The 24,481-nt window shown below is 33.1% G+C and overlaps 2 protein-coding genes across 3 annotated transcripts in view; one reads left to right on the forward strand and one right to left on the reverse strand.

Moving 5' to 3' along the window:
• Kdm5 (Lysine demethylase 5) overlaps nt 1–20,407 on the reverse strand; it is a 28,914-nt gene extending 8,507 nt beyond the window's left edge. The window contains exons 1-26 of the mRNA XM_085202056.1: nt 19,989–20,407; nt 16,999–17,076; nt 16,454–16,592; nt 13,123–13,301; nt 11,697–11,898; nt 11,146–11,300; nt 10,571–10,732; nt 10,186–10,302; nt 9,511–9,622; nt 9,012–9,148; nt 8,600–8,706; nt 8,290–8,442; nt 7,716–7,827; nt 7,273–7,467; nt 6,829–7,007; nt 6,410–6,581; nt 5,789–5,987; nt 5,278–5,393; nt 4,626–4,845; nt 4,230–4,456; nt 3,678–3,848; nt 3,046–3,233; nt 1,887–2,008; nt 1,407–1,561; nt 830–1,038; nt 284–404 (exon numbers count right to left, since the gene is read on the reverse strand). Coding sequence (XP_085058182.1) covers nt 284–404; nt 830–1,038; nt 1,407–1,561; nt 1,887–2,008; nt 3,046–3,233; nt 3,678–3,848; nt 4,230–4,456; nt 4,626–4,845; nt 5,278–5,393; nt 5,789–5,987; nt 6,410–6,581; nt 6,829–7,007; nt 7,273–7,467; nt 7,716–7,827; nt 8,290–8,442; nt 8,600–8,706; nt 9,012–9,148; nt 9,511–9,622; nt 10,186–10,302; nt 10,571–10,732; nt 11,146–11,300; nt 11,697–11,898; nt 13,123–13,301; nt 16,454–16,592; nt 16,999–17,076; nt 19,989–20,195 — 4,134 coding nt within the window. The 5' untranslated portion in view covers nt 20,196–20,407. The remainder of the gene's footprint in view (nt 1–283; nt 405–829; nt 1,039–1,406; nt 1,562–1,886; nt 2,009–3,045; nt 3,234–3,677; nt 3,849–4,229; nt 4,457–4,625; nt 4,846–5,277; nt 5,394–5,788; nt 5,988–6,409; nt 6,582–6,828; nt 7,008–7,272; nt 7,468–7,715; nt 7,828–8,289; nt 8,443–8,599; nt 8,707–9,011; nt 9,149–9,510; nt 9,623–10,185; nt 10,303–10,570; nt 10,733–11,145; nt 11,301–11,696; nt 11,899–13,122; nt 13,302–16,453; nt 16,593–16,998; nt 17,077–19,988) is intronic.
• A 1,129-nt stretch (nt 20,408–21,536) lies between these two features.
• Nucleotides 21,537–24,481, forward strand: part of Cals (calsyntenin 1) — a 164,957-nt gene continuing 162,012 nt past the window's right edge. Inside the window, exon 1 of one of the 2 annotated variants that reach the window (XM_085201356.1) lies at nt 21,537–21,759. In XM_085201356.1, the coding sequence (XP_085057482.1) occupies nt 21,684–21,759 (76 nt within the window). In that variant the 5' untranslated portion in view covers nt 21,537–21,683. The remainder of the gene's footprint in view (nt 21,760–24,481) is intronic. The other variant, XM_085201355.1, reaches the window with a different exon arrangement.

The raw sequence follows: 24,481 nt of genomic DNA on the forward strand, positions 1-24,481 counted from the left end.
TTCAAATTATTGATTTGTCAAAATTATGAAATCAAAAACAAAAATACATTTTATAAAAAAACATGTAGAAATATTGATATCAAATAAACTTATAGGCACATCAATATAGAAACATAAATAAAACACAGTTCAAGGTCGATTCTGGCGCAAGGACACAAGTATGTGACTGGAACTGTGAGTTTGATTCCCACTGGAGGAAATGAAATATTGTCTCAACCCGAGGTACCCTATGCCTACCCTGCCATGTGCGGGATACAGCGTGAATCTAAAAAAATATAATTACCTCCAAAAGATCTCCCTCCAGCATAAGATCCTCCAACTTCTGTAACAGGGCGGGTGCAACACGTGCAGTTGCTGCACTGCGAGGCGTCGCACTGTATGCGTGTTCCACATTCGCTGACGACCTGTTTGTATAAACAAATTTTAGATAAAATCATAAACTTATTTGGAAAATGTATAAAACTTTATCATTTGGATTTGAATCCGCGGCTCTTGAAAGCCGTCCAAAAACTCTGAATGTTTAGCAATACATTCTTATCAAGCTACATGAAAATTCTTATTGTCATCAATGTCGTTAGTGTGGAATATTTTAAACAGGATACAATTATAGTACTTATAATATTTGTTATTAATTTTAACTAACAATAAAGATTTTGAACAGTTGTTTGGTAGTGTGGTCGACAAGTCGTGGCCACCCAAAAGTTAACTGTAAACGGCTGTGCAGATTTAATTTTCGATTCGCAAAAGTTCTAATAGCCTAACATGTATATTACGTAGATATATTCAGATTGAGCAATGTTATTCACACTTTACTATATTTAACACTCACCTAGGCGCATGTACATCCCGCTCTCGTCTTTCCCGATCCCTCTCTCGCTCTCTATCTCTCTCACGAGGCAAGGCGCGTTGAGGCAGAGAGGCCAAGAGTGGAGAGGCGAGGAGGGCTCGGGCGGAGTCCTGCCACGCCATGGCGCGTTCTGTCACACATTGTAAAGCTTCGCCCTCTGCTAGACGTACTGGAAGTTTTTGTAGCCACACCTGTTGTGTACAGAACAATGTGTTAAAAACGTTTTACAGACATTGGTTGGTTAATAAGAAGCTATAATTGTTGCAATGGCAGTGGTAGGGCAATAGCACAACGCGTGACTATAAATGAAATAGTTGTTAGGTAAACTCCCCATACGGGGGAATTAATTTCATTTCCTTTATTTATCCTCCTCCTTTTATTTAATAATTTCATTTCCTCGCTCTGGTAACTGAACTAAGAACGGCGTTGAGCTTCGCCACTCACCACACACACAGTGTCGGAAATTCGGTGGTGTGTGAGTAACACAATGTAGACTAAAGAAACTCTGCCTACCCCGTCTACATGCGGGATACATCGTGAAGCTATAAAACACAAGTACCAATAAAGCTAATATCCTGTGCAAGCGCGGTCTTTTGGTTCTCGTACAGTCCGGACACAAGAACTTGGTCTCAGTGCAGGGGAATGGCAACTCCACTCTTTCCGGTGACTCATCTCTCTCCTCTGTGTCCTCACGATCCGAAGCAACGCATGATGCTAGATGAGAAAGAAAATAAATGGTGTCTTTTGTTTAATTATTATTATTGATCACTTTTTTGATATACAAAGTTCCCTCATCACTATTATATTATTATTCATATACATTTGCTTTGTTTAACCATTACTTCCTTATTCATGTATATCAACAAAAGGACAGTCCTGACTAAACTTGGACTAAATAATTTCAATTAATAATTTAATTTCAGATTTTATTAGTCAATAATTTGAATTAATAACTTTTGAAAATTAATTAGAAACTATGTTTATGTTCATTAAGTCCAGATGTAGTAAGCTATATGTAACTAATACAATAATGACATACCATGGAACCAATCCTTGCATAGTTCACACTGCGTCATAACTCCATATTGCCGCTTCTGACAGAGACAAAAGGTGACCCCAGCTGTAGGCGGCGCCCGGACTTCCTTGCGCATGTTCTTTGCTCTGTTAATTTAAAAAATATATGCAAAAAACGTATAACCAATTATCTATATATATAAAAGGACTTGTCCTCACTGACTGAGGTAAGACGCACGCACAGCCGTAACCGCAGATGGTAGAAACCTTACATTTGGACAAAAGTTTACTTTCGTATTCTGAACATCCACTAAGAAGGGTTTTTGAAAAATTTTAACCCTAAAGGGGTGAAATAGGGGTTCAAAGTTTGTATGGAAAAAAATTTAAATCGGCACCGATTTTAATAAAATTTGAAATTTAGATTTTTAAAAGTATTTAATTGAACACGTGTTTAATCGTTTTCTAGAATTCTTCCCCTAAGGGTGCAAATAAGAGATTGAAAGTTTGTATAGGCTTTTTTTTAAATCGTCACCAATTTTTATAAAATTTGAAATTCAGACTCTTAAACGTATATAATTAAACACATGTTTCATGGTTTTCTAGAATTCACCCCCTAAGGGTGCAAATAAGTGGTTGAAAGTTTGTATGGAAAAATCTTCAAATCGCCACCGATTTTTATAAAATTTGATATTTAGACACTTAAAAATATTTCATTGAACACATGTTTCGTGGTTAATTAGAATTCACCCTTAAATACGCAAGCGAAGCTGCGCGCGTCCGCTAGTATGATAATAAATGCGTCTATTGGGCATAGTGGTGCGGCACCACAGCTTCTGATTGAAAACGTTATGTTTGTGGGTTCAACTAAGTGTATTATATCATTTTCATTTATTCACTCTAGTAACTAAACAAAACGCGGCGTTGAGTTCTGGAAAAAATTATGGAGTGAGTAATAATGAAGTAGAAGATCAGAAAAGTATACTGTAAAGTGTTACTGTAACATGTTTTTTTAATACCAGTATACAGTAAACAGCTTATAGTATATAATAAAAAGGGCTAAAAATATGAGCTGTTTATTCAAAATTATAAAAAGTAAGAAAATAAAACAAAAACAAAATCTGCGCAGCCGCATCTACAGTTAACTTTTTACAGCATCCACGACTCGTCAACCATATTGTTCATACCTTAGCTCCTTAACAGCGGCCAGCTCCCTCTGCTCGGCGTGCTTGAAAGCGGCAACTATCTCCGTGGGCGTGGCGTCCTCGCTGAAGTGCTGAAGCAAAGCAGGCTCGCTCCGCGCCCGCGCATTGCGCCCTCGCCCCGTGCCCTCCGTGCGGGGGGACAGTGCCTCGAGCAGGGAGTACTGCCAGTTCTAGAAGTAAATAGAAGATATATTTATATGTAGATATTTGTTTTAAAAAATCAACTTCACACTGTATCCCGCAGCACAATAGTACCCTATTGTGTGCGAGCACAGGGAACCTAGTATTAACTCTCCGTTCCCTACTTATGGAGGACACCGCCGAATTATGGAGGCAGTGCGTGTTGAGTGGCGCAACTCAACGCCGCCCTTTGCCTCGACACCAAAGCGAAGAAATGGAAATATAAATTTTAAATAAATATTACATTTCCTCGAGTGGGACTCGAATCCACAACCAGTCAGTTTACAGTCAAAATTTGTGCTCCCACGCCATAACTGCCCTCTCTGGTCCTATATTTTAAAATATTTATAAAACATTCCTCACATATATAAACTTATTACTACAATAAACAACTTTTACTATTATGTTTGTATAATGCAAGGCTAATAACTAACCTTTTTTAAAAACATATCAGCTGCACCCCTCTGCCAGTCCTTGGCAGACTGCAGGGCAGACGCTAAGTGTTTCTTCTCTAACAACGCTATGGGTATTTGTGCACCTTTTTTAGATAATGCTTCTACACTATGCATGTAGGGGTAGAGTTCCTTTGATTGCATTTCTTCTACCTGTTGAGAAATGTGTTTAAAATAATAAAGCTATCCAAACATAGGACACATACAAAAAATAATTCGTTATAAATATTTATTTTTTTATCACACATATAGCTGGGCAAGCAAAGTGAGCCTAGAATTAAAACACTCCGTTCTTCTCGCATCGCCAATCTGACGACATATTACGTGTTGAATGGCGTAACTCAACGCCGCGCCTTTCTTTCACAGGGAAGAAAATGTAAATATTGTATAATTCATTCCCTTCTAGTGCATCGAACCCACAACAAGTAATCAAGGTAGTTTTACAGTTTAAATTATAATATGAAAATTGAGGCTCTGCTCTTTTCTGCCTACCTTGCTATATGCAAGATAGTTTGAAGTTAAAAAAAAACTAACCTTAGCCAACCAATCCCTTGCATGAGCAGCGGCAGCGTGCAATGCGTGATGCGAAGGGAGTGCGGCTTCAATTTCTTCGCCTTCCGCTAATAAGGCATCTAATTCCGCCAACGTCGTATGCTCTTCTGACTCAGTGGTTTCAGATTCACGAGGTTTTGTTGTAGCAGGAGTGGTATTCGAATCCTGGAGGACCGCTTTGGCGCGTTTCTCCCAATCTTCCACTTGTACTGTTAAAATTTATTAATGGTATTTAATGCTACTGGAAATATTAATAATAACAATGGCAGGGACTGTAAATAAATTGTATGTAACAAATTAAAACACTTAGAAACATTAGTCAAAAAGTTGCGGGTTTAAATCCCGCACCATTAGAATAAAAAAAACTATTTCACTCACATTTAAGTTTATATAAGGTCGCCCGTTCGGTCTCAACCCGTCTGTGAGGCACCACAGTTTCAGCTTCAACTAGCAATTTGTCCACAAGTTCTGGAGTTAATGTAGAACAATCTTCTTTGTGCATGTGGACTGATACGATAAACTTTTCTTGTTGTAGTCGTGCTTGGAGCGCAGATAGGTGTGGGAGTACTATACAGAGGCGAGAACCTAGGTCTACCACCTGTGAAAAATTGAATATTATATATTTTATTTTAGCTTCACATTGTATCCCGCATATATAGAGAGGTAGGAAGAAAATATTTTGTTAAGATATTCCGCTCCAGTGCGTTGAATGGTGAAACTCAAGACCATTCTTCGTCCTGATACCAGAGCGAGGAAATGAAAATAAATTGTTTCTTAAGAGTAGGAATCCTACCTATACAACCGACGAGTTTAATCAGACGCTGCGCCATGACGATGTTAACAATTATTGAGACAACATTTTTTTTGTTGCTTCCATTACTCACTATTTAAATACTACAGTTACTGTAATCAGTTAATTAAAGCCAACCATAGTGGGCTATAGTTCAATTTAAGGAATAAATATTATTCTTCCGAACTATTCATGATATTTGTTAATTTTATTTCATGTTTTCACATAAACCACGCATACCTCTTCTAACTCCCTAACAGAGGTCGCGTCACATTCATCAAGTTCTTTGCTCAGTATTTCTGTGGCTAGGTCTTCAAACTCCGCTGTCTGCCGCAACACTTCTTTAACTGCTGAACCTGTATATATTATTTATTTTTATAAATTATTATTATTTTTATAAAATGAAAATTCAATTATTTTTATAAAATATTATTAACGTTTGTAAGATTCATATTCAAACAACTACATTTAAATGGATTTTTACCATATTTACATAAGTGTTTGTACTTTTTACCAGTCTAATATAATCAGAGAATGTTTATTGTGCACAAATACTTTAATATTGTAAAGCTACACCAACAAAGGCCGCAAATTGGCTAATACACTTTTATGGTGGGTAATATTAACTTTCACACACTGTTGAAGGAAATTTCCCCAGATTTTTTTTTTCTACTTATTTGTCTAATTTAAACACTTTAAATACATTATTATTATGTCAGTACCATCAGTATTGTCAATTCCATCAACTTACCTTCAGGCAGCACACAAGCCAACCCATCAATCTCAGCGGCAAACAAAGTAAGTTCGTGTATTGAAAGTCTATATTTAGGATCGTGATGGCGCGTCCTCGTACGCATTTTGTTCAAGTCTAACTGTTGTATTACTGAGGCACATTTCTCTGCGTCCTCGATTGCCGTTTCTAAAGCTCGTACCAATTCCGTTTTGTGCATCTGTAATTAAATTTATTATTATTAATATATGTAAAATATGCTACATATAACTACATATCTTTATATATATATATAATTTTATAACAAACTGACTAAACTTTTTCATATAACCCAAAAAATACGAAAAATATTAATCATACTTTTAAAATATTTTATTTTATTTTATTTTATTTTATTTAATAGGAAGCCAACGTTGTATACAATAATAATACAAACACTAAAAACAAAAACAATCTTACGCGAGTACTACATTAATTGTATACCCCACTTACAGGCTAACTTGACATGCATGAAATAAAAAAGAAAAACAACAGAAAACAAACACAATACAAATCATTCTACACTAACATTACTTACACTTCAAAATATATATATATATATATCTATATATATATATATCTTTTAAAATATTAACCATTTACCTTTAAATCATGAGCTCTCTTCAAATGAGCCCTAAGTCCATCCAAATCGCACGTTTTAGGCGTGTCAGGATCCAAAGCATTCTGTACTGCCTCTGCCCATTCGCGGAACTGTTCTGATTTGCGTTTTAGCTTTTCTAACATGGCAGGTAATTCATCTAATGTGTAACGATATCTGTTTAATAAAGAAATAATTAGTTAAGTTTGTTATATTGACAATTTTTGTATAGAAAAAATGCGAAGAGTGGGTCTACAGATATAAAGTGTGTATGTTCACATGTACTTAAATGTACATGTGTGTACAAATGTACGTGAGTGTGCATGTAAGCGTATATGTACAACTACGCGTAAGTGTACAAAGTGCGTGAGTATATCTGCATGTATGTGTATAAACGCGCATGTGTGTGTATGTATGCGATCACCTTAGCTTGTGCGCCTGAGGGGGGCAGGCACAGAGACGGTGGTGGTGCGGCAAGCACACGACGTGTGGCGTGCAAGAGCACGTCACACACGACAGGAAGCACGTCGTCTTGCACTCGTGACAGATGCGCTCGTCGTCGGGCAGCAGCTCGAACGCCTCCCGTTCGGCTTCCGTTACACCCTACATGCAAAAAGAACAAACTAATGGAAGGCTACCATGGAGTCACAGTGCGGGTGAGAAGCTCAGGACAGAGCAAAGTTCACGGATTGTCAATAATATGACGCAATTATGTTTGTGAAAGTTGGAAAATTATTTCCATTTCAACATGAGCATCATGTTGTACCAACCCAAACTTAAACCACAAAACAGTATACATATACAATATTACTGAGCGTTACGAGGCGAAAGACGGACGGAAATCAAAAACACTAGGAATACCACTCACCCAGTCTAACAAAGCCTTTCTCAACTTCCTCTCATCATGCAACATGGTCCTCATGTCTCTGTAGGCAGCCAACGCCACTGTTAGACTTAGGGAGTCCGCTTCAAGCGCCATCTTGCATACCAGCTCGTCGTGTGAGAAAACACAGTAGCGGCGTAGCGTTGAATAGTGGGTGATGCATTCGCGTCCCATTTTAAGCTGTTGAGTATTGTTATATTAATAAATTTATATTACAGAGCAAAAATAAAGAAAAGTCTGTAGAAAAATATTTTATAATATGTAATGACTTTAATGAGTTATCTATGGAGTGCAGTTAGACATCTTAATTATGTTTATTTAGCTAAACTTAGTTTTGAGCGTAATAAAATTATAAATAATGAAAAATCTACCAAAAAAAATTTTAAAACATCTTAAAATCAAGAAAGTAACATTAGACTCATACTAACCCAATCTGCTGGTGTAAAATTGACTGCTTCAGCAAAGTTATATCCCTGATTGAAACCAGCGTGATAAGCGCGCGGGAATGTTATCACGAATTCACCCGCGTGTTGGTCCGTCCTGTATAAAAGTAAAATATTCTGTTATTACGAATCTTATTTCCATTTTGGAATTCTAAAAATAAAACTTTCTTAAAAGTTTATCCCTTTTGGCATACAATCGTCTATATAAGAAGGATGAAATTCGCCATGTCCTTAGGTGAGTGTAGGCTCCTAAAAAAGGAATCACCAAAATTCAATTTTATGAATTTGCTGGGTACAGCTTACTAGTACCCCGACAATTACCTAATACTAGTTGTACCTTGACAATATTTTATATTTTTTAATATTGTCGTTATAGTATACTTACTATAAAACCAATATTGAAAAAAATACTTTAAGATATTGTAAGCGTATATTAAATGGAAAACAAAAAGTAAGCCTATGTATATTTAAAAAAATATGGCAGAAAACTGAATAAAGAAGAATCATCACACAAAATCATCATACAATTAATTACAAGTAGAATATTAAATATATTAACCTATAAACGGGCACTCCAGCCTTCATCAGCACATTGGGGTTCATAATAGTAACCAGTTGATGTAACAAATCTGGTTGCAACTGAAACAGCTCTGGAGCCTCCGCTTTCATTGCCGCTTCAAATTGCTCAGCTTTTGAACTTGGTACTCCATACCTGGTTGTGGACAGAAATAAAACTTAAATGTATTATATAGATCGTGATTGACCTAGATCTTGTGATCAAGTTCCTATAAAAAATGAGTAAATATTATACAATATATTTAATAAAACAGTAAGCTCATAAAAGATAATAAGCTTTCATTAAAGCTTACCATGTCTTAGGTTCGCCCCAGTGCAAGTAATTGATGGAGTAGCTCCAGTGGTCCTCATTGTGCCAGCAGAACGTCGCGAAACACATGCCCACGTACAACCACGGGATCTAATAGGGGAATAAAATAATTAACTTGTTTTCTATGCACACATGCATTAGTGATGTGCAGAAACGTTAACGTATATCCGCGGATACGATTCGGGGCTCCTATCTGTCTGTTCTGATTCAGGATAGGAATATCATCTGAAGGCAGTGTTAGTGTTATTTAAAGAAAATCACATTTGTGCAATAAAGTGTTTTTTATTATTATTATTACAAACTATAATATCAACTGATCGGTGCTTGCACAGTTTCCAATAAGCGCATGATCACTCCAGCTTCATTAAAAATTATTATTCTAAAGTTTGTCTTACCTTCATCCCAGATATGTCAGCATTGATATGTCCTAACACGGAACCTTCTAGAACGGGCAGGTTGTTTAGGTTCCAGCTCGATTCAGCATATTGCTGTTCACCAGGGTAGAGATGTGCACTGGATTTTGTTGGGAAACCTGTATAAATTAAAAGTAATAAATATTTTATTCTATAAGTGGTTACTTATAATATTATAGCCTAAACAGAAACACTTGAGTACACTACATCAGTTGGTTGCGGTACTGTCCTTTTAGATAGTTCACCAAATAATCTCTAAGAAAAAGAAATATTTTCGTATCCTACACTTATTTGAATTTTTATGTTCTAGGTAATGTTTCTTTTAATTAATGCATGACAGATAAAAACATGAGCAGTTACAAGATTTTTATAGTGCTTTTTTATAGCATCTTTATAAAACTATTCCATACATTTACCAAAAAAACCTTTTACCTTTTTAAAAAAAAAAAAGTTTTTTCATTTCAAATATAGAAATACGCACCAGAGCCATGATCCATAGAGTGTAGATCAGCCCCGTATTCCACTGTAACGTCCTCGTCTATGGACGACACTACGCGCCAAAATTCACGCTCCACTGCCGATGTTGGCACCATCTTTTTTTTTAAAGAGAATATAATTAAATAATTATAATTTTATAAGGTAGTTGGTTGCCATGGTTAGTGGCCATTCAAGTATTTGATTAACCCGTAACGTTTTCCTGTACACCCTCCTTAACTAAACATAACACCCAATGGATAATATCAGCTTCATGAGTATTATGTGGCGGAACTCAACGCCTCGCTTTGTCTCGCTAGTTCGAAAATTATTTGATAAATAATTGATAATCTTTTACTAGATAAAGTAATTTATATAGAAACACATATAGCTTCGCTTTATATATGTATATAGAAACACAGAAGCAAAGAGGGTTGGGAAATTTAATTACTTAATTATTTATTTAAATATTTAATAAAAAAATAATTACATTTTGTGTGTTTCATTAAAACCCAAGCCACCACCTGTCTCTCAATTTACACTACCTAATATTTGATATTTATATAACATCTCCATAAATATTTTTAAATAATATAGGATCCCATACAGATTTTTCGATAAAATAATCATTTGTTTAATAGTAATATACTATATTTGAAAGTAATTATAACAAAGAACTTACATGTACAGGCATATTGAAATAATCAGACTTGAACTGATCAGCCATTTCGCTAAACTGTTGCAATGTGTACTCGCGGCTCGCTTGCTCGAAGCCGAAAGCCTCTGTTGGTTTTGATACCTGATGCGAAAAAGAACCAAAAATTAGATAAATTACAATACTAAGACGACAAATCGTGGCCGCCCTGATGTTAGCTGTAGATGACATCGCAGATTGAAATTGATTTAAGGCATTTTTAGTTATTTTCTTTCGGACTGAATAAACGCAGAAGTTCAGGTCAGTTGTACTCAGTACACTATTACACCTATATAGTACTATTACTATACTTCCCCTAACAAATACACTAGCAGTACCAGGACATCATAACCATCAAGCAGGTTACACTCACCTCCTCAGCGAGGCACACGGGGCACCTCCAGTCACCCTTGGGCACGTCTGCCAGCGGCGGCACTAAGCAGAACGTGTGGTAGGAGTCGTCGCAGCCGTCGCAGAGCAGCATCTGCTCCTCAATGTCGCCGCGCCCGCACACGTGACACATGTATTTTGCGAGCTGTTGTAGAAATATAAAAATCATATTGTTAGAATTGGGTGTTATATTAAATGTTTTTATTTAGCTTCGATCCCGCATAAAGCAGGGTAGGTAGGTAGAGAGAATGTTAAGACACTCCATTGATTCTCATAAAAATCCAGGGAATAGCTGGGAAATATATAGAATTAACCTAATGTATGCAATATTTTTGACTTAACCTCGCAAAGTCGGATGAGAGCATAATAAAAAATATATTATTTCTCAACTTCACGCTCGCATAATAAAAAAAAATTTTTTTTTGGGGTTTTAGTTTTTTTAAATATTTTGTTATTTTTACTTTTTTGTTAGGATTCATTAGGATTATTAGAGTATGTAAATATATATAGAGTATGTTCTATATAGAACAAAAAGAAAACAACAAAGTATTATTTTACCGGATCATCAGGATGCAGGGCAAGGGGCGGGGGAGCGGGCGTCACCGAAACCGTCATGTTGCTGAGGCGGTGCTCGCGCAGGCGTGTGGAGCGCAGCACGCGGGCGCGTGCTCCGCAGCTTCCCGGCTGGGACATCCATTTGTTTTCACGTGGACCTGGGGGAGGAAATGTTGAGTGTGAGGAAAATTTAAAACTATAAAAATATGTTTTTCTATACGATAATTAGAATTATGTATTTAAACTGACACCCCGCACACAGCAGGGTAGGAAGAGGGAAGCTAGTGTTCACACTCCGTTTTTCCGAATCCAGATCAGATCCGATCTCCGATTTTTCTTTTTATACACAACATACACACACTCCGTACTAGCGACCAGCTACATTAATGTGCATAAACACACAGACAAACCGATAAAAAATTAAAAAATGTATGGTCCATTGATATATAAATACCCCCATAATAGCTTTTCTTATGTAACTTAAATCAATTATAAGTTACATTTTTATTATATGTATTATTAATAATGTAATGCTTCCCTAAATAATAACTTACTACGTCTAGCCTCGCCGGGCTCCTCCTTAATGGGTGTTTTCTTTTCATCAATAGAGGGTAGAGCGCCCTCGGTGTGGCTGCCCTCAGCGGGCTCGGGCTCCGAACTTTTGTACCGACGTGGTGGGGGCGGAGTCGCCGCTGGTGGCTTACTTGATCTACGACCTGCTTTCTCAGGCGTTTGTTCTGTTTTTACTTCGATTTTCTGTTGGACGGAATATATTAAAAATACAAATAATATGGAAAAAAAAATCTTACAGACAACCCTAATGGTTGTCTGTAAGATTTTTTAAAGAGATATTTTGAAAAGCAAGACACAAACTTCCTTTAACATTCATATCACGCATATAAAGAGAGCATGCAAGTCCATGCAAATGAAATGAGATTGAACTCATTTCTACTGTGACCATTAAATTTGGAGATGAGAACGTAAATTATTAATAATATGTTCAAGAAATATTATAATATTCGACAAATTTATGTCACGATATTTACATTGACAGTCGCGACGAACATCGAAGAGCACTTAATACACACGTTCGATATTTAGAGACAGATACAATTCAGTTCAGTCAAAATATTTTAAGTATAATTTTTACAGGTACGTTAAGTAAGGAACTCCAGTGACATTTTATTTTCCTTCCTATACATGCATACTATATCTATCTACTACCTACTCTTTCACTCTTTATTTCTTTCACTCAAAACACAAACGAGTACGCGAGTACTCTATAGTCGGCGAATCCTGGCCAGATTAACACTAATCATATGTTGTAATTTACTTTATATATCAATCGATTTAAAGTAACTATTGTATTTATAACATAACCTATTTTTTTCTGTAATAATTTTTATATTTGTAACAGTAATCATAATTATTTAACCTTATTTTTTAATCTAGAGATGTAAAAGATTTCCTGGATGCTGGGACACAAACCCCCATGTCTGTATTTTAAATATTGTTTGTTGAGTGCAAAACAAATAGCAAATATATTAGCCAGAATGTTAATACAAAATTAATTTCTTAAAAGTTTCACGCTATATATGCCTACGGACGGAAGCAGAAGCACGGTAGCTATTTTCCGAATAATTTTGAAGGCATTCTGTGTTGTTGAGTGGCGGAATTTAACGCGAGTTTTGCATCGTTACCAGAACGAAGAAATGAAACTATTAAATATTTCATTTCCTCACTAATAAAAGGGTACGCAGAGAGACCTTATGTTAAGAAATCACATTCCCCACTTTCAGGCAAAATTTCGAGACATTGCATGTAGAACGGCTTTTGTCTTGTTACCAGTACGAGGAAGTAATAGTAATAGATAGAACTCTTTAACTGTCGTACTTGACAGACGTTCCATCGCCTTGCCATGAAGGCTTTATTTTGATTTTATTTTTTGATACTATTATTAATATATATTGTTATCCTTACCGTCTCCTTACTTTCCGCAGATGCACCCATACTGCCGTTGTTCTTGAACACGTCGTATGGATAGAGTATGCGCTCGTAGTGATTTTTGAGAATGGACCCTATCCCCTTCCCCTGGGGATGACCCATACGACGTGCTATTTTTGACCATTTTCTTTCTGCTGAACATACTTCGAAACCACCTGTAGGAAATTATTTACAAAATAATATTTTTGTAAAAATAAAAAAAAACCATGATTTCATTATTCAAAAAAAGGAAAAGGGCATAATTGCTCATAGTCTTTCTTTAGTATACTTGAGCATTTGGACGTGAAGGGGCGAGAGTTCAAATCCCTTATGTTATTACCTAGAGTCATAATGAAACAAAAAAACAACGCTATACATTTCAAATAATAGACAGAAACATTAGGGAAATTTCAATATTCTTCCTTTTAAAATAATCAAAAGCAAGTAACCAAAAAGTAGGCAAAAAAATATTACAAAGTACGAACTGCGATATATTTAGCCGTCACCGTCAAGCACTTGCATGACCGGCGGCCACCGATCGATGGTACCTATACTGTATTTACAGTTTATACAATATTTTCAATAACATAAGCAAAAGCCCGGGCTGTGTAAGTATAAAAGTATCGACGTGACCTACATTACAGTGACATTTTACAGTGAAATCTATTATAAATTGAGAGCTGGTCTGTACTCGACCAATACTATTCCTGGAAACTCGTTCGATCAACGTTGCATATCATTATTTATTTAAAAGTTAAGCTCCCTCACTCTGCCTAAAAACGAAATGAATTAACACTAACTTTCCCTAGCCTAACCTGCTATATACTGGATACAGTGTGAAGCTAAGATATCTACCTATATTATAAAAGTTAACTCGGTTGCAAACATTTCCTGTTTCTAATACTAACAAATCGTAGAAACGCTTTTATACGCTACCGTTGTACTTACAAAAGTGGATGTGGAACGAGCATAATTGAATAGTTAGGTGAAAGGGTAATAAAGTAAATTATAAAAGTTTGTACTTTTATAGCTTTATTACTAACTAACTATAACTACAATAAATGAGAAGTGCCATTAAATAATAAGATTCTTTAAACTTTAATAATAACTATATAATGCAGTTTCACGCTTTATCCCGCATACCAGGCCAGGCAAAGACATCTATCAAGACACTCCGTTCTTCACTTTCCGCCCCAATTCACAGCATTTCGTGTTGAGTGACACTATAACAGATAAAATATCATCTGTTCCTGCTTCTCCAAAATTAACCTACAGTGTTGCTTAGAGATATATTATTAGCTACGCCACACGAATTCAAAACAGGTAAAGAAATTCTAAAACGGCAATATTATGATGAAACAATAACATATTCTGTGTTTTATATCACGTTGCTCGTCATCGGGGAGTTCCTTGGTAGGAACGTGAGTAAATAACAACACTTATTGACTGAAACCAAGTGAAATGAAAAAGATTGGTTTTTTTTTAATGAAACGAGCCGAGTCTCTAAGAAATATGATGGTACACTGTATACTACAGATTATATAATGTATATAAATATTTTTTTTAAGTATACATTACAAGGATTACTGGGTCCTTCTAATACGAAGAATTTTAAGTAGTTACATACATACCTACATATAAACTATCTGGATATAACAAAGGCCAAAGCAACAAACTCTTCGTGTTTGTGCACTTTCACTTCACTAAAAATGTATAACAATATACGATGAATCCATGAGTCGTGAAAAGTAAAGTAAATGTAGTTTCAATAATAGAATTGGTATTATACTATAAAATATAAATATCTCCTACAATTTATTAATAGTAATTACCAATAAGAAAAGTGACGCATACTCACGCAATTTTCCATTACTTGCCCAAACATTGAATTAAAAATGTTGTAAAAGCTAAGAATAATATCATAGATTAATGAAACGTTACAATAAAAATACACCTACATTGTAAAGGAAACAGATATTTTTCGCTACCATGAATCGTATTGGCGACATTAGACATAAATCTATGCCTACCTACCTGACATATGATATTATATTACCATAAATAATGTGATATTACCATAAAAAGCAGTTACCTAGTGTTAACGCACTCCATTTCACTCTACCCTCCACTTTCCCCCAATTTCGAGACATGTGTTGAGTATATTGCTATACTAAAACGCTCTGGATTTAGATGAATAATTTATCATAGCAACAAGATTTATTCATTAAATTCCATGAAAATTCTATTGAAGGCCCATTCATGTCTCTAGTGATATCCAAATATTAGAATTTCATTTCATAGAGTATATGAAAAAAATCTAACGGTAACAGTCCATCTTGGATACTGTGCTATTAAATGATGAAAAATGATGAAATGAAAATTAGACACGAAACAATTATATAGTCAATTATATAGGTTTTAATAGGTCAATGGTAGTCGGTTCAATTTTTATTCATTTCACGGTTTATCCCGTATATAGCGGGGTAGGCATAAGAAACTTCTGAACCTAGTGCTAATGGAGTGTCCGTTCCCATTAAGACACTTTTTATGAAAGAAAATGTTCCGTTCTCTACTTTTGCCAAATTCTGGAGGCGTTTCGTTGAGTTGAGGAAATCAACGCCGGGCTTTGCCTCGTTAACAGAGGGAGCAAATGAAAATATTCAATATTTAATTTCCTCGAGTGGGAATCGAACTCACAATCCGTCACGTTTACAGTCGCACTGATTGAGATCAGATGTTATCTTAATATCCCATAAATATTATGCACAGGTATGAAAATAATAAAGTCAAAGTTCACTGTAAGTCTTATCACAATATCAATAAATATACAAAAAATCTTGTACTAATATTCAAAACTCAGATTTCTTTGATTTATCATTCTTTAAAAAAATTCTTAAAAGTCTTTACTTTTCGAAATTAGTTCAAAAACTGCCTAAAGTTAATGATATTGGAAGTAAACAAAAAATAAAAATAATAAACAATGTGGCCTGAAGGATGGCTCCATTTCCTTTGCCCAAAGTCATTACTTTGGTCATACCGTAACCAAAGAACAGAACATAACAGGACCGAATTAAATAATATTAAAAAGGTAAAAGCCTCATTCAAATTAATTAAGAGCTTATCTCTAAATAGATAGATGTAGACAATAGGAATTAAGAACCGAATACAGGAGGCAGTATTACTTAAGAACTTGTCGCGTATTCTGAGAGTATTCCTTACTCTGCCCTAGCCGCTGATGGCCTTGTACCACCGTAGGAAGATTATTATTTAATTTTTAAATATATGTTATAAATATAAAAGTATATATTGTTAAAGAGTTAAATCTTACCAGCTTCCCGTACAATTTTGTGCAGGGCATACAAGTCTAATGGCTTCCTTTCAACAGTCGGTATCTTGAGTACTGATCCTTGTAAGTCCCAGAACTTTATTATCTGGTCTAAGAAGTTGAGTTTTACTCGTGTAATTGCCTGTTGAAGCAATACATAAGTTAAATTTAATCATATATTTTATACATGATATTTTTTTAAAAGTTTAATGCAATATCTTTTTTATGAAAAATCAATTAATATTATTAAAAGAAAAGAGAATAAATTAAAACAAATTTAGGTATGTTTGTTGCACAATAAACATTATTTCTGAAGCTATATTAATTTACAATTTTAAATCAATATGTCCCATTTTAAATATCACAAATATTGTGCCATAATGACTATTTCAAAATAACAATTGGAACATTGTTTAATTCTATTGCATTAAGCAACTATAAATTATTGTTGAACAAAATAGTTAAGTATCTATGTTTAACAAAATATAAAAAAAAATAAAACATCAATATCTCCTAATAAAAAATAAATCTTCAAAATATTATTTTACCTCCAATTCATTCAATCGCTGTATTCTGGGTGTAAAACGCAGTCTGTCCACATCCACAGCGAACGGAGGCTGCCAATGCTGTAATGAGGATAACTTTATTAATAATTAGTTTAATAAGGTCACTTTCTATCACATTAATAATAATATGTTCAAAAACAAAATCTACAGATAATAAATATTTAAAGTAAAGCTGGTAAAAAACTACAGTATAAAAAACCTATTTTAAGTAAAATATACAGTAGTGTTACAATTTACCTTAAAATTAAACTTACTGGTCAAGCCTATATAGATGTAGATAGAATTTAAAACATAGGTAATTTTTATTTCTCTTGTAAAGAAGATAACACAAAGATGAAAAGGCAAAAAAATATGAGGAAAAAGTGAGAACAGATTGTTTTAACTTTCTTGCTACATAAGGGAATCAGCATAAAGAAAAAAAGAACTCCTAAGAATTAAGATTTCATTATTTCTATTTATATACATTTTCTAATATAATCAAAATACATATACAAGTGGGAAACAGATTATTATTTTATACATTAAATACAATATTTTTATAATATAACAGCAGCACACTGAAGACTGACTGACTGTAAAATCTGACAGTTGTGGGCTCAAGAAGTGTGAGTTTGTGGGCCCCACTCAGAGAATAAGTTGTTTTCGTGTCCTTGCTTGGGTACTGGCCACTCACCATACAATACAATCAAAATTGGGCAATGTGTGGGGGAACTGAAATTTTTAATATTAAGTACCCTGTGTCTAAAACAAAGTGAAGCTAAAACAACAAATCCCAACTACACAGAATCTAACCCACAATCATAAAAAACAGTATTTTATTTCTCACAAAATATGTTTCATGTTAATATTTGTTATAAACAATTTAGTTTAAACAACCTTAAAAAACAATCTTGAAATAATTCAAAGTGTGTTTATATTTTATCTCATAATCAATACTTTCACTAATCCTGTTGATATAAAAAAAAATTAACATTATTTTGTCTTTAGAGTAAATTTAAAACTACTTTTTTTTATCATAACAATTAATTAGCTTATAACAATATTTACTGTAGGTTAGTAGTATGATATTTAATAAACTATGTACAACTATAAACTAATAATATAATATATATTAGTCAGTATATGAATAAGTAAAGGTAAGTAATTAATAATAACAATTGAGCTTTAAACATCTCCCTCATAATAAAAATATTTCATTCTGTCTAATTTAAGACACTAGCAATGTTCAAAGCTATTCACCACTACACTTTGTTTAACAGAGTAAGCAAGAAAAAAGAAATTAATTAATCCCTTCAGAGTGGAAATCAAACTTACAACCACTGCATTTACATGCTTTCTATTATACCACAAAGGCCAACGGAGCATTAATTTTAATATAAAATTATTTATATTATTTTTGTTAGTCTGTAAGATACTAATAAAATGTAGCAAATGTTCACTGTATTCTCCATCTGAGGTTAGTTTTTTATAAGATTAGTTTAATTAATTAGATTGGCAACATTTCAAGGCTTTTTAATCACTCTTGTTCACTTAACTATAATAATCTCAACATCTAGCATGCAAACTCACTTATAGATGTATTTTATTTAGAATTAAAACATTTTTGACTACTGGTTTAATATATTTTTTAACATCACATTGACTAAGTATGCTGGGGGACAGAGTGTTAACATACTTAATGCCCTTCACAGTTTTTTTAAATATTGCATTTTGGGTTGCTTTTTGTGATAGCAAAGAAATTTAAATAACTTATTCCCTCATTTAGGAATCAAACACACAAATCATTAAATTTTCCATTACATACACACGTTATAAGTAATACATTTCCAAACATCATGTAATAGAACAATGTGCATAATTATATTTCTTATGTGATAATATAAAACAATTATAATTTGACAATGAGAATGAAAGAAAAAGTTCTTTTCTTTTTAAAATATATTTGCCTTAAACTAATTTATATATTAAAGTAAAATTTACAGAATGCTAATGGCCACTAAATAATATGTTAATAAATAGAAACTACAAAATAATGTTATACAAGTGTCATATAACATGTTCTAAAATCTAAAGTAAGGAAAATGATTGTATGTTTATAAAGGACTTTAAACACTTATAACAAGTGTTTCAACCATAATAGTTATATATAAATATTTAATTTAAATATTTAAAAAAATGGCATTACTTATTTTTATTCTTTTTTCATATTTTTTTATTGAAAAATTATTGAGTTTATGTATTTTACACATATTTAGGTTAAAAGAAAATAAAAATAATTAAATTATTATTATGTAACAAAAAACTACAAATAGGTCTTGTAACAGTACTAATAAACCATATTCTTGTAATAAGGTGACCTCATGCATTTTGCTACATCCCTTTTGGGCTTAGTGACAAAAGATGTTTCAATATTGTAAATTTATACATATTTTACACTTTAATGTTACTTTTAAATATTTTCTTTCATAAAAAAGTAAGGAATGTCACAATAATAAGATTTTTATTTAATTTTATTATAATGCTAAATGTGACTTTTGTTTGAGTTACAGGATTATTTGTGAAAAAAATTTTTAGCTACGTGGAAAATTCGTATTCTATAGGCAAATTATAATACTACGTCGAAATACATCTTTTTTTATCTAAACTATCGTAGGCAGAGGGCACGACACAAAATGGCAACCAGCCTACTCCAACAATATGCGAGTGCATTCAACGATAATTATATGCATTTTTTAGTCAAATCTGCATTCGAAGCCAATTCGAACACGTATTGTTTGCTGTTTTACAGTTAAAATAAAACTTGGACAACAAACTTATTGGTCAAGGGAGTTACACGGTTGCATCACAAGGCTTTCTAAGCTCGTAAATTTAGGGTTAGAAACTATAATGCGATGTAAATTTGCAATAAGAGACAAAGATTTTGCAACAAAAACGTCATGCTGCATCTAGTTGAGACAAAGAAAATAACTTACTGCGGGGGGTTTTATCTTGCATATCCCAGACTTCTCAGCGATGGGTCGTATTTTGCTGATATACGCCAACGGGTCTAGGAACTCTTCAGGTGTTGGCTCAAAAACAGGAGCCTCGGGGGGCACAGTGAACGTAAAGTTATCAGGTTTCATGGGGGACGCCGAGTCCCCCATATTAACTTCCACATTAGCTTCGTCACATTTTCCCATTTTGTGAAGAAGCTAGTGCAGTTATGACGATATTAACTAAAATTAACACTTTAACATTATCTAACGTTAAGGAATGAATAGAGCACGTCCACAAAGAAATAATAGCATGAAAATTTGCCTTTCCATAAGGAATCTCTAAGAGATAATAATTGAAATTATCACCAACAAATAACAGAGTCCACTTGCACGTCCGCCATGCGAAATTGAACTTTCGAAACTCCTGTGTTGCCATGTTCAAATTATTGTATTTCACATATTTGGTGTTAGGTGGAAGAACATTAATTAGTACAGACTATAAATTTATGTCTTTAAATATTTGAAAACTGTCTGGATATTATGGTGAACACAAGGTGTTACAGAAATATGTATGTTCGGAACGCCATAAATAAAGAGCAACAACAACAACGAAATATGTAAATGCACATGTCGTTTTTTGTTATTTTGATTTTGTTATGGTCCCATAAATGTAATTGCACAACATAAAACTATATTAACTGACAAACCAATATAAGTAGAAAAAACACTATAATTAAATGCATAAAAATAAATATTTTTCATGTTTCTTGGATCGTATAAAAGAATCAATAATATGCAAAACTTTTATTTACATTAATAATAATATTTAAAAAATTATTTCTGCAAACTAAGACCAAGATGATATAATTAGCATTGTATTTTTTTATTATTTAAGTAGAATGTAACTGTTGGCAATTAAGGCAATTACATATTGCACTTCTTTGGAATGTAAAATTATCTTAAATACATTTTGTAAAAAAACAAAAAAAGGATTGCAAAAACACAAACGTACAATTTTCACTAGAGAAAACAAAATCTATTTTCATTTTCTCTCTCTTACAATCAGGCAAAGCGCAGCGTTGAGCTCCACTAGCAATTTAGCAAAAAGGGGAACGGAAATATCTTAATGGAAACAGTGTCTTAATATTAGGTTCCCAGGTTCCCTCTTTCAATCCTGTTATGTGCAGCGTGGATATATGAAACTAAAAAAGTATAAGAATAATTAATTCGGCCTAACAACGAAATCGCTTGATCATAATAGCGCAATTATTAGTATTATTAGTGTATTACGATACCAATCAACGTCATGTGCTTACCTGTACAATGACAGACACAATCAAAAATGAGAAAAAAATTATAAATTATTAATATAACTTAAAAATATACTTAAAAATAGTCATTCAAAAATCATATATTAAGAAAACAATATTAAAATGTATTTTAATTAGTTACATAACTCCCTTTCGATTCTCACATTCAGTGTGACCAGTATAAAAATATTTGACACGAATTCGAGGAACGCGCAGACTCGAATGCAATCGATGAGCGTATCCGTCATCTCCGCCATTTGCGAAAGAAAGGCCGTACGTTGATCGCGGCGCGAGTGTCACTGTATAGTGCGACTATGTCGACTGTTTAAATTGTTATTACAGACGAAAAACAACTGTGAACTGTGCCATTTTAACAGTTAAAATGATTGTGAGATTATTCAGCATTCTGTGCTTTGGAGTTTTGGTGGCTGCGGCACACGACAACAACGACAATGAAGGTAATATTTGGGATGTCTTTTATTTATTTTGTAACACGATTTTAGACTTTTGTAAGCTATTAACTTGTTATATTTCAATAAAATACTTTAAAAAATATTAATTATGTCACTTTTTAATAGATCATGAGGCAGAACTAGAGCTTTAGTTTGAAAATGATTGTATTTTTATTTTTATTTATCGTGGTGTAGACCGGGTGGTATTTCGGTGTGGCTTTCGAAATGTCTCGACTACGGTGTACAGAGTGGTCGTGTAGGTGTGAGGAACCGGCCTGACCGCTTGCACACGTCTACGACCGGTGGGCGTACGCAAGATTTCGCTTGAATCACCTTTATAATTTACGCTTGCAGCCAGCAACTTGCAAATAATGCAAGTTGCAACGTTCATTTGTTTAAAAACATTAAATAATCTATTTTTTATTGAATTCTTAAACTAGACTTTTGAAACTTGAATAATTAAACTAAACTTTGTAAGCTTTTTGCAACTGGTTTCAATTTTATTACCTAACAAACCTTCAAATTGCTATTGGATAAGATAAGTTTAAATAAATACACATTTCAATCGTTTAGTATGTAAATTATATTCCTTGAACTATTCCAAAAAATATGTGTAACTAATAAATGTATATATAATATAAACTTCTATGTTGTTACAGTAAGTTTAAATTTTAATTCCCACATTGTGTTGCAGGAAGTTTGAAGAACTAATGTTATATCAATTATGACAGTCATGTGAAAACTGACTCTTAACAGCTATAAACTACATGACGAAGTAAACACTCAATGTTAGAATGAATTTCCTTTATTTGAGAAAGATTTACAGTTCTCTTAAAGTCTCTTTAATATAAAAAGTAGATATACACATACTTACATATGTTTAATTAGAGGACTTTTAGAATTAAGGAGCATTGCTTTTAATGCTGATTCTATGTTTTTATTATTTATTAAAAACATGAGGTATCACATTTGTAACAAAACCATAGTATTTTTTTGTTTATTTCCCACATAAATGGAAAGAAAAATACTTCTTCTAGAAACTTTAAAATATTAACATAGCAGTAGCAGGATTTGAACTTGCGATACTTGAAAAATGTCCAAGAGACATGGGTGCATTTTTAGGTTCTAAAAAAAATATTCACACCATAGTTACTGAGATTATAGCATTTAACCAAACAAACTAGTCCGCTTTATAATATTAGTACAGATACCTGTAATGTATATGAAGTACTTAGTTAACTACCTTACAATATTTTGGCTGTGTAAAAGTTGTACCTACAGGTAAAAATGTAGAAACTTATAACTTTGTACAATATTCTTTCTTGTTATATATGTAAACTTGTTTAATTATGTTATTATGTAAATTATTCAAATAACTTTTCATTTTAATTTTATTTCCATATATATTATATACAGTAGCATTCATTATTGAATAATGAGACAAATAATGATATGAATCTGAGGTGCAGTGTTGAGTTCTCTCACTGACAATGTAGTGTTTTGTATTTGAATGGAAATCATTATATAGTTATTTATATCTTATATTATTGAACATTTGTATTATAATTTGATTTTATAACTTAACAATTAATTTACTGGCTTGATTGTAGTGAAATAAAAATACATGACTTAAAATTGAGTATGAGACATTCTCAAGTGTGATAAGTAACTCTGACCACTGGTACAGTACTGGTTTCAATCACTAGTTATTGAGATTAGCACATTCAACCAAACAAAGTTCAACTTTATAATATTGGTATAGATTCACTATCAGAATTGGAGCTTTCACCTTAGTTTTACTGCCCACATGGAGTTTAAATTTTATAGACCCCTGTTATATTACTATGTGGGAGGATTGAGTACTTCTGCATGTCAAATGTGTGATGAAGTTAATAAAATCTATTGGAATTTGTTGGATATTTAGTTACTTTTTACGTTATTTACTATTTTTATTGGTATAATTTGTGTTTTAAAATATCACCATTATATATTTTTTAAATAAAATCAATGTTTAGAAATAAAAAGCTTTGTTTTCAATTTTTGTTTATATTTATTTATTTTGCCACACAATAACACAAAACCACACTTTGTCTAAGAAAATATTTCTTAATACCTGCTTTATAAATATTTATTTATGACTAACTAAACGCATTTTGAACTGTCGCTCTTAAATACGTTTATATATATACGCATTTTATTTTTTCTTAAATATAAGAAAAAATATTTTCTTAGTAAATCGATACATATTGAAATAATGATAAGAAAACCTGCACATTAAAATGATGAGACTTATTATATAAAGAACCTGAAGCGTCACCTATACAATGAATTAATAGATGTGATGATATCATCTAACTATTCATTGTATAACGCAATACCAAATAACAATCTGCTACAGGCTCGTGTTCTGTATTAATATTAATGAATTACTTAGGTTTTATTTAAATTCTAGACCGTCGTATCCTTTCGGGTCCACAGAATTTTGGGCACGACAACGTGACTGAGTTAATAGCGAATTTGCATAATTAACCTCTTTAAATAATGGCCAGAGGGTGGTCCTTTTTCAGTCAGGTGTTTTGTTTTTGTAGGTAGGTATATATACAGGTTAATTATGGGTTATATATTTCTTGTTTTGGTTGTGGTACAGTTTACTTGTTAACCGAAACTACCTACTATAATAGTAAAACAAGAAATAAAAGAAAAATCTGTAGGAAAAGTTCCTAGGTGC

This window comes from Heliconius melpomene, chromosome 18 (genome assembly GCF_056956725.1).
Source record: "Heliconius melpomene rosina isolate 202511_hmr_F chromosome 18, ASM5695672v1, whole genome shotgun sequence".
Lineage (NCBI taxonomy): Eukaryota > Metazoa > Arthropoda > Insecta > Lepidoptera > Nymphalidae > Heliconius > Heliconius melpomene.